The sequence below is a fragment of the Equus przewalskii genome, chromosome 19, assembly GCF_037783145.1.
Source record: "Equus przewalskii isolate Varuska chromosome 19, EquPr2, whole genome shotgun sequence".
Lineage (NCBI taxonomy): Eukaryota > Metazoa > Chordata > Mammalia > Perissodactyla > Equidae > Equus > Equus przewalskii.
Genome location: NC_091849.1, coordinates 15181626 through 15195496, shown reverse-complemented (window position 1 = coordinate 15195496; position 13871 = coordinate 15181626). Strand labels below are relative to the sequence as shown.

Genomic DNA, 13871 nt, shown 5'->3' with positions numbered 1-13871 from the left:
AAATGGATGAATTCAGGATATGGCAGGATTTATTGACGGATCGAATGTGGAGAATGAGGGAGATGGATAAACCAAAGCCTGAGGAACTTGCTAATGCCATTACTTGAGATAAGGGAGGCTGGAGGAAGAGTAGGCTCTGTTTTGCAAGGGTTGTTAAGAAGCCTCCTCCACTTTTGAGTAGAGCTAGCAAATAGGCAATTGCATGTGAGTCTGGAGCTGAAAGAAGAGATCAAGACAGGAGATACAAATCAGGAGGTCAGTACCACATCGATGGTATTTAAGGCTACATAGCTGGATGAAATTGCCTTGTGAAAGAATGTAAGTTAAAGAGAGAAGAGAGCCCAGAACCAAGCTAGCAGTGCTTCAGCATTTAGTGGTCTGGAAGAGGTGGAGAAGCTAGAAAAAGAAACTGAGGAACTAGGAGAAAAACTCGAGGAAACTTGCTCAAGGAAATCTCCAGTTGGGTCAAATGCTGCTGAGGTGTTCCAATGAAAAGAGAGACGTGAGCATTGCATTTGGCCACACGATGAGCATTGGTGCCCTTGACTGTGCAGTGGTGGGGTCTGGAAGCCAAACTGGAATCGGTTCTACACTGAATGGGAAGTGAGGGAGCAGAGATCTGTAGGGGCTGAATCCTTGAGAAGGCTACAGGGGATGCGAATCATGAGCAGCCTTAGGTTTCCAGCCTTCCAGATGATTTCATCAAGTCCCAAACTCAGCTCATGCACTGCCCTCCAAAATCTGTTCCTCTTCCTAAGTGTTCTGTTATTAATGAATTCACCTTTCTTCCACTAATCCAGCTAGAACCCTCATGGCTAATGTGCTCGTCTCCTTCCTCCGCTTCTCCCCATGTAGTCAGCTGCCGTGGACTGTTGCGTCCTCTCCCCGGTATCTTTCAAATTGGGCTCCTCCTTTTCGTTGGCATTGCTGCTGATGTTGCTCTTGCTAGGCACTGATCAGCTCTTCTTCAAGCTCCTCTAATGGTTTCCTAAGTGCTCCCTGCTTTTCTTCTCCCTCTTGTCAATACATCATCCATCCGTCACAGCTAGAATGTTCTTCCTAAAGCACAGCTTTGCTCATGTTATTCTCCTGCTAAAAATAAAACCAGATCCTTTTAGCCTGGCACTCAGAACCCTCTGCCGTTTGAAGCGTGTCTCCCACTACTTTCTGTTCATTCAGACTCCTGCTCTGAGGTGTTTGCTCTTTCTGAAATGTAACCTGCAGCGCTTGGCTCCGTGCCTTCAGTGTCACTGTCGCCTCTGCTTGACAGCTTTCCCTCCCTTCTCTTAGATCTTCTGTGTTTCCAAATGCTCATTACGTCTAACAAGTGCTGGAGTCCACCCTAAAATTAGGAAATTCCCAGGCTTTCAGTACTACTGCTTTACTTTATCAGTTCTTTAAAAGTTTCATAACATTGATTTTTACTTGGAACCACACTACCTCAGCCAAGCTTCTTTTTTAGGAATTGGGTACAGGAGTGGTTTACTGTCTGGAAGGAGGTTTCTTGGAAACGTTGCTAACAGTTGTGGGTCGTGACATTCTGTAAATAGAGAGCGCTCTGCCGGGCCTCTCCTCTTTCCTCTGTCGCAGCTTCCCGTTGATTCAGTGAGGCAGCCAGAAGGTTTGAGAGGTGAGCATGGTACCTCCACATGAAAGGCAGCTTTCCTCAACTGGGCAGTTACTCACTGGCAGCATAGACACTGGCTTCCTTTTTATGGTTGTTGGTATTTGAGGGTGGGGAGCAGGGGACCAACAATGTCTGTGAAATTATTACTCTGACTTTCAGCTTTTTAAAACAAGAGGTGCCTTTTAGAAATTTTGTTCACTGTTACACATTCTAACAGAAGCAAAGCAGAGGCTCTCTGAAGATTGTGATCACAGTGAAAAGAATTACTCTTTAGAATGTTTGGCTGAGTGTTCTGTCATCCTTCCACCCATCAGTGGCCTTAGGCAATCCCTGCCGTGAGGGCGTCAGTAAGAAGGAAATTGAGGGTGTCTTTTTTTTTTTTTGAGGAAGATTAGCCCTGAGCTAACATCCATGCCCATCTTCCTCTACTCTATATGTGGGATGCCTACCACAGCATGGCTTGACAAGTGGTGCTGTGTCCACACCCGGGATCTGAACCGGCGAACCCCGGGCCACCAAAGCGGAACGTGCGAACTTAACCACTGCGCCACCGGGCCCGCCCCACGGGTCTCTTTTCAAGACGTTCCCTTATGATGCACGTTGCCTTTCTGTTAGGTATTTGGGCTTTCATCCTATTTTTGGAGTATAAAGTAGGTTTTAGGTATGTTTAACTTGTACGTAATTAATCTTTTAAGAATGAAGTTGGACTGTTGACTGAAGGGAAACAATTGCATGTTTTTTTTGAAAAGAGAATTGAAAGTAACATTCTTTTTCTCGGTTAATGAACTGTGGTGCTAGAGCCTTATTATGAGGAGTTGGTGTTTGTAGAAAAAGAGGACTGAGGTGACCATCTGCTGTAAGGGCCTTCACTGGCTGTCGCAAGAATACTATCTGCCTGGCCTTCCCGTGGCAGTGTGCCAGTCCTCCCACCAGCTGTTAATTGTAGGCAGCTATTTTGGAACTTGAGGGGTATTGTAATTAGCAGTGTGGAATACTGATTTGTGAATTCAAAATATCTCTATATTTTTAGTAGAATCTAGAGTGCAAATAAAAGATAAATGTCTCCTGTTTTGAATGAGATAACAAGCCTTTACTAAATAAACCCACCTCCTCAAAATGACTTTTTATTGGTACTGATGTTGAGAAAAAAATATATAGTTACAAAATTATGAAGGAAAACCTGAGAACAACTCAGTTTGACTTCTTTGCAAAAGATGTTTTGTTTTATGATTGTTCATGTCTTTCCTCCTGCTGTACATTTCCCCAGGAAACTTTATATTCCAGCATCCTTAATTGACACTGACAAAATTACAAACCAGAGAATTTCCTGGAGGCTTGGCGCTTTTGTGTCAGGATGCTTTCCTCTTTTACTTAAAAGGGAAAATAACTGCTCCTATGCAGGATGATTTTTAATTAAAGATCTTAAAAGTCTATTATTTACCAATGGATAATTGCTACATGCTTTATAAACTCACTCTTATATATACAAGATGGTTCATAGCTGACGTTAAAATGCTCTGTCTTTTCTTATAAGTGTTTAACTGTTTCAATAGTTTAAATTTTGGCAGAATTTTTCGAGCCGTTAATAAGATAATAGCAGAAAAACAGAAAATAGTATCTTTAGGCTAATTGTATTGTTAATTTGACTAAAGCGTAATTGATAACGTGAGCATCCAGAAATACCACTCTGAGCATTTAAGGTACATTCATTTTTATTATAATGTAAGAGCAGTTTCTATTAGGAATAGATTATTTTAAATTCGTTTTCTTTTTTTTTCTACAGGAAGGAACTTGAAACCTTCAAAGGTAATTTTGTGTTTCGTTCTTCACTTTAAAGTAGATGAGAGGTAATTGATGTCAGATGTTCTCTCTTGATGAAAGCACTCATTCCTTTTTCTTTAAATCAGACAGTTTACATCAAAAAATAAAAGTTTGCTTAATACTGTTTTAAGTTTTATTTAATCACAAGTGGTTTTGATATTCTCTTTTAGCTATAACACATGCACCAAGTGAGAGTTTCTGCTAATGACCATTATAAGTAATACGTTAGGACCGCATCGTGCTAACTTGGAGGCTGTTGAGAATCATAGTTTAAGAAGATTCCGGTTTCTGTTGTGCAGTCTGGGCCAGATGGAGGCGTGGTGATAGGAGAGATGGCCCCGCGTTGGCTCAGTTGTCCCTTGAGCCCCCTGGGAGGGTTACAGTGCTGGGTCCCACTCGGCCACTGTTTTGTAACTTCAGATAAATCTGTTACCTTTTTCAGGCTCAGTTTCTCCATCTATAGAATTAGAAGCTCTGATGAACTATATTCCAAGATACTAAAAGCACCCAGCATTGCTTTGTAATTTTAGGGAACTTTTGAAGGTGGAGCAGTGAAGAATAGTTCTCGGTCCTGGAGATCGTACATGGTCTTGGAGAAACACTAGTGAAAAATAGGGAAAACCACAAACTTTCCAGCAGCTCAAAGCCCTTCCAGTTTGCCATTTTTCAGTTACTCGTTAACAATTAACTAGCAAAATCACTATTCTCAGAGAGACTCATATCCATAACCAGGAAGACTTTGAATTCTTGCTTATATGTCACATATAAGGAGTTTTATGCTTGTTCTGTTTCACATTAAACTAATCTTGACTTTTAGATTTACTGAACGATTAAAGATTTTCCAGCATATCATTTGCAATTGAATTGTTTGTGTGTATGATCTGGTTGGATGTTTTAGAAAAAATTACTAACCCTCAAGATAAAAGGTATAGGGCCTTATTCTTGCTATAACTGTAATTAAACAGACTTGTTTTGGCTGGGTTTCTGTTTGACTGACTACAGTTATAGTAAATGATTCATGGCCAGTTTGTTGAGGGTTATGTCAAATGATCATGTGATATAGTTTATTATCATAGCTATCATTATTCTTAATCAATACACTATTTTTCATCAGTGGTTTAAAATAAGATTTGAAATCCTCATAAAATGTTCTTTTCCCTCTCATTCTTTTAGTTAACTAGCATCTTCTTATATAACAGGAGAAGGAAAAAAAATCAAGTTAATATTGAAAGACAGGCAGGGACACAGATTATGTAAAATGTCAACTTTATTTCCATCTCAGTACTAAGGCATTCTTTTTTTTAGTCTGAAAATGTTCACAGAAAAAGAAGAGACCAGCAATTTGCAAAAGGTTAGACATTGTTACATATTACCTGATAGAAAAATTCAATTTATGCTGAAATATCTTTTTTATACACACATCCCTAATTATGTACAACGTTCAACAGCACATCTAACCCACCAACAGGCCAATTAAAGCTCTCAAATTTGAACAAACCCTAAATTGATTATTGCATCATATCTAGTTTTTTTTGGTACCGATATTCATTAATAATTCTTTCCTTTTGAGTGTTTTGCTAATATTTCAAAAGCATGAGTAGCATATAATAAAAAAAGATGTAACTGCTCTTCTATTAGTAGAGAAAAAAGAAAAAAAATTCAAACAAGATGTAACAATTTCTTATTTTTGAATGTTGCCTTCCCCTTTGTTTTTCCCTTATAGGTTGCAGAAAAACAAAAGGTGTTACTTCCTCCAATTGTTTCATTCAACTTGTAGTTGTTTTGGAAGGTTTTTTCTAAGTTGGTGAAAAACTAACTTTTGGGGACAAAAACACAAAATTACTAACCCTCAAAGTTAGTAATATATCAGCATCATCCGCTGAGTTCTGGATTCTTCTATACCTCACTGAGGTTGATGAATTAAATTCACCTTTCACTTGTCCCACATATAGCACATCTCTACAATATTATTGGAACTAGTTATTTTTTGTTTGTTTTTTTTTTACTATTGGCAGCAGGAAAGTTTTCTGTGTTCCCCAAACACTGCGTTCGTTTCAACTTTTTAGTGATAGTCACTTGAATATTAGACAATAGAAAAAGAAGGGTAGCATCTTAAGCCTTAATTTTTTATTTTCTGTGGGGACACAATTCCATTATTGTAAGCACATGCAGAGTAAATAAGTTTTCACAGTCCTTAAAGACACGAGAAATTGGCCGTGAATAGACATGCCTGTTATTTAGGGATTTATTCACCATTTTTCCACTTGAATTTTTAAAATAGATTATCATTCCATGTATAAATCTTAAAATCATTCTTAAGGCTTTCTGAGTTTCGAAGTATTGCACTGCCGAAAAGAGAGTAGGGTAAGGAGGTCTAGGGTTGGGCCTTGTTCTTGCCTCCCTGAGACTCCTGGCTTAACATGGCTTTAATATGCAGACTTGTCCTTTCACCTTCACTGAAGGGCCTCACTAAACTAACTATCCTTCTCCACTTCCTCTCTCAAACATACCGCCTGACACCCGCAGCATGCTGGGTGCTCGTGGCTGATAGCCTGCTCGCCAGTACATCCAAATACTTTTGTTTTCGCCAGTTGTGTTGAATGATTACCGGGAGTGAGCTGTTTCCTCCTAAACTTATTCATGCTTGTTATTGTTATACATAGTTTAATTAAATATCAGATAAAATGACGAAACTTCAGTGTTAAGGAGAACTATTTGTAAGAAAACTAAGTTGACTGCTTTGGAAGACAACACAGGTAAACAGCTTTTAACAGTTGCTGCGAAAGGTATAATGAAGAATTAGAAAAGATTTGGGAAAAAAATTAGAAACATCCTCTAAGATTCTGTACACAGATTGTTTCACAAATCTTAAACTCCTGCTCTTCCTTTAAAAATAGATTGGAAATTTTATCCAGTGCAGTATGGGTGTTATGCAAGAATTTTCAGTCAGTGGATCTGATGATCAAAGAATTCCTGAATGAAATTGTGGTTGTATTTTAAAGTGTTTGTATATGTGTGTTTTAAATGGATTGCTATATTAACTGCTTTTTTAGAAGTTAAATGACCAAATGGGATCTAGTTGTAGCATGTAAAAGGACATCTATTGTGACCTTCCTAATGTAAAATTGCCCAGCCATGTCAGAGCTGTGACTGACCAGGTGACAGCATGCCAGGATTTAGGAGTTATCCCTGTCACTGTGAGGGGACCGTCAGGAGAGTACAGTGGGGAAAGGCAGCTAAGGCCAGCTTCACTTTTTTTCATCTCCTGTATGCCAGGTCAGAGAAGCAGGAGAAAGACCAAGATAGCTTAGTGACAGGTAGGCCAGAGAAGAGAAGGATTAAAGGAGAACTGTTTGTCAGTGATCTAAGCGATGCAAAGAAGTTGAGCAGAATGGGGAAATCCCTTTAGATTTGAAAATGAGTAAGTAATTGATGACCGGAAAGAGCTATTTGTAAAGGGAGAATTCAGATTGCAAGTCAGAAATATATGAGAAGTTAGGAAATAAAGGTGACATGAACTCATTCTTTCATTAATGAAAAGAAAGAAATGGAAAGGTAACTTGAGACAGAATCAGGGTCAGGGGAGAAGGTGAAATTGAGGATGTTAAGGAGTTGATAAGATCCTAGAGAAGGTGGAAATAAATGCTGTTCAAATCGGTTATCCTTGGAGAGGATCCAGGGACATCTCTTTCCCTGAGACCCCGGAGAAGGAAAGGATGGCTGGTAATATGGGAAAACGTTGACATGAGGGAGGGAGGAAACCATTTTCTGAGAGTCCATGTAGGGAAAGACAGTCTGAATTTGCAGGCTAGGCTCAAAAGTAGAAATAAAAGCCAAAACAAATATGCTTTAGTTAACAGAGAGTTGAGAATTGGAAGAGCATAGTGATATATCAGCAGAGCTTGGTAATCTTGGATGCTAACGAGTGCATGATTAAGATGATTGGCCCTGGAATTCAGGCTGGAAAGGAGAAGTTGATTAGATCAGTAAATTAAGCAAAATATGGGGTACTGGGGATGGTATATACCAGAAAGGTGAAGAACACTTCAGTGGTTGGGGTGGATCTTGAGGTCACAGAAGGAATTTCAGTTTGAGATCTTAGAGGTGGAGCAGTTCCCAGTGATGATGATGGCCAAATGTGAGTAAAAATGGAAGTGATAAAATTGAAGAGATCATCTGAATCAGAGGATTCTGAAACTGTTAGGAGGCTCACTTGTTGGATGATTCTTGGATATGGACTGTGCGTACTGCTGGCTTGGCAGCCCTTAGCATGCTATAAATCTGGATGTGATGATAGATGATAAACTTGGTAGAGTTTGTTGGTTCAATTCGAGAGTTTGCTTAACATGTAAGGCACACTATGCAGCCCCATTTTGCAATATTTAAGTGAAGGAGACTGAGGTTTGCTAATATCACTGTCCTCTGTCCTCGAGGAGTTACAGCACTGTGGCAAAGCTTATAGGATAGAAAGGCAAATAGATAATTTTAATACAATGTAAAAAATATTCTAATAGAAATGCACACACTAAGGCAGGAATAATGAAGTATTTAAAGAGAGGCAGTGGCACTGGATCTGGATCTGAATGATGAGTGCTCACCAGGCTGAAAAGGGTAATAAGGACATTCCAAGAGGAGGAAAGAGCAGTTGCAAGATGCAGAGAGGTTTATTTTATTTCAGGAATACAAGTTAAAATGTAACTTCTTGTTCAATGAGGGAACTACAAATAATTTGTTACGGCTGCAGCATATGGTGTGTGGGGTGAAGTAGTGAGGGCTGAAGTGAGATGTAGGCAGGGCACAGATGATACCCAGCCTTATATGTCTTGCAAAGGAGTTGAGACTTTTTCCTTTGGACCAGTGGTCTCCAAAGAGCGGTGCAAGTATGCGAAACAATACCGGTGGAGAAGAAAACTGGAACTTCTATTTGTTTCTTTGTTATATCATCCTTTTAGATTTCAGTTTTTGTGTATATTATATAATAAACTAGTACAGGAATTCATGTACATGTTATATAAACACCTTTGGGGTGCACATTAGAAGTTTTTGCTCATGGCGGGGGTGCAGGGTCAAAAGAGCTTAGAGGTTCCTGTTGTAGCTGGTAAAGACAGGGCAGGAGTAGGAGAGCCCAGAGGGTTTTAATGAGGGTTGCAGGGTCAGCTTTGCGTTTTGGGTCAAGTTTCCTGGGATCATATAGAAGATAGATTGGAAAAGAACAGGTCTAGAGTAAGAGAGATTAGTTGGAAAACTATTAAAAAGATTTGAATTAAGGCAGTGGTAGAATGGAGAGAGAGATACAGATTGAAGAAACTAAGTAGGTTGAATAAAAAGAATTTCGAGACTGTCGTAAGGGGCCTGGGACGACTCTTGGAACTCTGGCTAGGACATTTGGGTGGGAGGTTTTTTCATTTACCAGGATATGTAATACTGGTGGAAGGGCAGATCTGGAGAGAATGGCAGTGGATTCTGTTGGGTTGTGGGTGGGGAGGTAAAAGTATCGGTTTGTTGACTGCAGGCAAGTTCACAATAACTCCACGGAAGTTCAAAATGTGTTGGTATCTGATAGTTTGAGGAACGCTTTCTTAAAACAGCTTTATTGAGGTTTGGTTTATATAGCTCAAGTTTCATTCATTTTTAGGTGTACAATTCAGTGATTTTTAGTAAATTTGTTGAGTTGTGCAGCCATCACCACCATCCAGTTTTAGAACATTTTCGGCGCACACAGCCATTCCTTTCTCCCTGTCTGCGTTCAGCACCCGCTTGCACTCCCAGCCCCGGGCAGTCATTAGTCAGTGTCTGTCTCTCTTGATTTGCCCTTTCTGGACATATCATATAAGTGCAGTCATACAATATGTAGTCTTTTTGCATCCGGCTTCTTTCACTTAGGGTTAAGTTTTTGAGGTTTATCCATGTTGTAGCATATATTAGTAGATTGGTCTTTTTCATTGCTGAATTAATATTCCATTGTATGACTATATTACATTTTCTTTATCCATTCACCAGTTGATGGACATTTGGATTGCTTCCAGTTTTGACTATGACGAATAATGCTGCTGCAAACTTTCACCTGCAAGTCTTTGTGTGGACATATGTTTTCATTTCTCTTGGGTGTGTAGCTAAGACTAGAATTTCTGGATCATGTGATATGTTTAACTTTTTGAGAAACTGCCAAACTATTTTCCAAAGTGGCTGTACCATTTTATATTCCCACCGGCACTGTAGGAGGCTTACAGTTTCTCCTCAACCTTTTCAAGGGTTGTGATTGTTAACTTTTACATTTAGGTCTATGATCCATTTTTTTTTCTATGATCCATTTTGAGTTAATTTTTGTGTTTGTGTGATGGAGGAGTCTAAGTTTTTTTCCTCTTTTTATATAGTGATATCCAATTGTCTCAAAACTGGTTTTTTTTTTTTTTTGAGCAAGATTATCCCTGAGCTAACATCCACTGCCAATCCTCCTCTTTTTGCTGAGGAAGACTGGCCCTGTGCTAACATCCGTGCCCATCTTCTTCTATTTTCTATGTGGGACGCCTGCCACAGCATGGCTTGATAAGCAGTGCATAGGTCCGCGTCCAGGATCCAAACCTCCAAACCCCAGGCCGCCGAAGCGGAACATGCACACTTAACTGCTGCGCCACTGAGCTGGCCTGTCAGAACTGTTTTTTGAAGAGACTATCTTTTCCCTCTGTTGAATTGCTTTGGCATCTTTGCAGGAAACCAATGGCCATAAATGTAAGAGTTTATTTCCAGACTCTCAATTTATTTCCTTATTGCCAACACCGCATTGCCTTGATTCCTGTAGCTTTGTAATAAGTTTTGAAATTGGTAAGTGTGAGTCCTACAACTTTGTTCTTTTTTAAAATTAATATGGCTATTTTAGGTCCTTTGCATTTCCATATAAATTTTAGGATCATTTTGTCAATTTCTACAAAAAAAAAAAGCATGCTGGGATTTGACAGGGATTGTGTTTAATTTATGGGTCAACTTGGGAAGAATTTCTGTCTTAACAATATCAAGTCTTCCAATCCATGAACATGGAATGTATCTCCATTTATTTAGATCTTCTTTGAATTTTCTCAGCAGTGTTCTATTTTCAATATACAAGTCTTACACTACCTATGTTAAATTTATCCCTAAATATTTTGTTCTTGTTGAGTGAATTCTGTCCTGAGTATATTAAGTTTGGCAGGGGGTGTCTGTGAGTCATTCCAGGTAGAAGTGTCCAATAGGCCCTGGGATCTCAGGAGAAAAATCTGGGCTAGATTTGGGAGTAGTCAGCATATAGGAGGGAATGGAAGCCTTTGGTTTGGATGAAGTTGCTTATGGAGAGCAGGGAGAATTAAAAAAAGATGACCATGGAGAGAAATCTAGGAAGCACTAAAATTCACCAGGCAGGCATAAGAAGATAACCAGTTGCTTATAATGGAGGCTGAGAACAGTCAGCCACAGAGGTAAGGGGAAGAGTGTGGTGTCGCCAAACAGAGAACGTTTCAAGGAAATGTCAAGAAGCAGTGTCATGTGTTTAGTGAAAAATGATCTGAGAAGGGTCATTTAATTAGGCAATTAAAAGCTAATTGGTGGTGTTACTGGGAACAATTTCAGCAGCTCGGGTGTTTGTATGTGGGAGTGGGAGTGAAAGCCAGATGGTGAGGGATTGGGGACCGAGTGGAATGTTCTTCGTTGTTCCCATTATGACCCTGGGTGCTCGGCATGTTGGTACTTACTAAATATTTGAATGAATGAGGAAGTAGAGACAACGCTTTCAAAAGCTAAGGCTTAGGGAAGGAAAGAAGAGAGGTTAGAGGAGAGGGTTAGGTTGAAGGGAGGATTTTTTTTTTAATTTATGAGAAATTTGAGTACATTTGTATGAAAAGGAAAGAGGCTGTAGAGAGGGAGAGGCTGAAGATGAAAGTGGCTGATTGATGGAGCTGTGATTCAGAGTGGGCCAGAGGGAGTGGGGTTAGAGCATACTATTTTGAAACAGGAAAAGACTGTTGACAAGTGTGTGCAACGATTGGAATTGTGGTAATTTAAGATACTTGTTAAAAATGTATAGCACATACCCAGCCACTGGTTAGCATTGCTGAATTTGAAGGAACCTTTAGGCTAAGGCTGTGTTAAACATGAAGTGGGGGAAATTTAAAGATAACTTATGTGTTACTGAATGAACTATATTCTTAATCTTCATTTTACTACTTCTAGATAGCGAGGTTTCTTCTCTCTTTTGGTGTGTTACTAATGTATCTTTGTGCCTAGATGACAAATTTAGATGGATTTAGGATGTTTTCAGCTCCCCCCCATTTTTGAGCAGCATTTGGTATGGCCCCAGATCTGTGCATACATCTTTGCACACCAGAGCCCTGAGCGCTTGCATTTGGCTTTTATAGAGGCAGTAGATTCCGGTACATGTCTGCCTGAGCCATCAGCAGAAAACTAACAGGCTTAATACAATTTCTTTGGAAAAACCTGCTTCTGGCTTCAGCCTTGCTTCCTTTGTTCTCCATCCCAGAAGATGCACATCAGGGGAGCTGCCTGGTGACTGACGGTTCACTTGACCAGCACTGAGCTTCTGTTTACTTGTTCAGGTCTCACATCCATGTCATCTCCAGGACTCACCGAAAATAGTCAGAGGAATCCCTGTAGGTGGAACTTTATTTTATGTTTTTCCTTCACTGCTTTTCTTTAACATTTTTACCTCCATGCTTGGGTACACTGCAATATTTGCATGGTATGCAGCTGATATGTTATTAAAAAGCAGAAATCACATTTCAACTAGATTTGAACCTATAAGCAGTACATTTTAATGAAAACATTATTAGTTTCTTTATATTACCAGGAAGTAATAATTACTAAATTAATACGTAAAGCGAATCAGTAAAAAATATTGCATGGAAATCTAGGACTTTTGCTTTTATAATATTGGGTCTTAGCATCCATCAGGTAAAATTCACCAGACAGTCATTTTTATGAGGCAGCATTTATATTAAAAGATAAATAGAAAATACCAGAAAAGTAATGCCAGCTATTAGAATAATGAGTCCAGTTCTTATGGTTCAGCTCCATAAAACTAATTCAACATCCCTTGCTGCTTGCTGGTATGTTCATTCTCTAAGAAGCAGTTTAATAGAGTTAAGCGTGTGAGCCATGTCCAGTGACAATGTAAAGTTAAAGTTCATTCCATGCTACTGTATGGGTTCATCTAAAATGGTGGATTTTCCAGATGGATTTTGAAAATGTTATAATGCTGCATGCAGATTAAAAAATATATATTATTTTCCTAATTATACAGAACTTCAATGCACCCTATCACCTGTTGGCTAGAAGCCATGGTTTTAGTTATGTCTGTATGTGGCATTTTTATAAATACATATACAAGGGTATTGGACTTGTGGAATTTACTGCAAAAAAATTATACCTTAAAAATTAATTGGTGGCTTTTTTTGTTTGTGTAATTTATTATTCTATCCATGGAGATAATTGAAGAATAATTTTTAATAATTACTGCATTTTTTAAAACTCTATATTATGCCTTTAAGGTGGCACATTATATATACATGTTACATACCATGCCCTGTCACACAGAAGCCCACTTGTTTTCAAAGGGAAAAAATGAAAGTACGTGTTGTCCTTAATCTCTTACTCCATCGTGATTATTCTGTTTTTGAGGTTACAAATTAGAATAAGGTACATCAAACTTGAATTAAAGGGAAAGTTCCTTCTTTCTCTCTCTCTCTCATGTGCATCTTGTGTGTAGTGTAGCAAAACCCTCCAAGCTCTTTAAGCTTAGATAGACATGTTAACTGAAGCAAAATGATAGCTCAGGAATTCATTGCAATGTTGGAGCATTAATGGAATGAAATTCCAGCTTGAGGTATTACCACATTCTTATTCATTATTTGTTAAGTGTTCAGGAATAAACTGGTAAGAATGGAGGAAGTGAGAACTTCAGTGTTTATTTTTACAGTATTTATTTATAGAGAGTGTATAATAAATGGCGTTTTCTCTTCTTCTCTCAGTCATACTATAGTAACATAGTGGTTCTGAGAGTAAAGGTTTGAATACAGATGTAATCTGGTATTAAATTTAAAATTTTACAGTTATTCATTTCAGAAATTACTCCCTGAAAATCTTGGTTCGTTGGTGAATGCTCGCAAGATTTTTTAAGTGTCTGCTCTTTTGTCTCACTTGTCAATATGTGTAAGTGTTTATTTCTTTTTAAAAGCCAGTTTATATTATATAACAGTGTCTAAATAAAGTTAGTATCTATGTCCTGTAGTACAGAAATATTTATATCCTGTCTGTTAATTTTGGTTCTAAGACAGTTTATTTTTTAAGACTTAGTTGATTCTCTATTCTAATACCCTGTCACAAGATGCCATCCTGTGGCACGACCTGGAGCTCTCAAAGATGATGTTTCATCTTGAAA

General features: G+C 38.7%; 1 protein-coding gene across 2 annotated transcripts in view; it reads left to right on the top strand.

The window, feature by feature from the left end:
- The window catches only part of DTNBP1 (dystrobrevin binding protein 1), a 118804-nt gene that overhangs the window by 57140 nt on the left and 47793 nt on the right, over positions 1-13871 (top strand). For both annotated transcript variants that reach the window (XM_070585088.1, XM_070585086.1), the window contains exon 7: positions 3411-3433. In XM_070585088.1, the coding sequence (XP_070441189.1) occupies positions 3411-3433 (23 nt within the window). The remainder of the gene's footprint in view (positions 1-3410; positions 3434-13871) is intronic.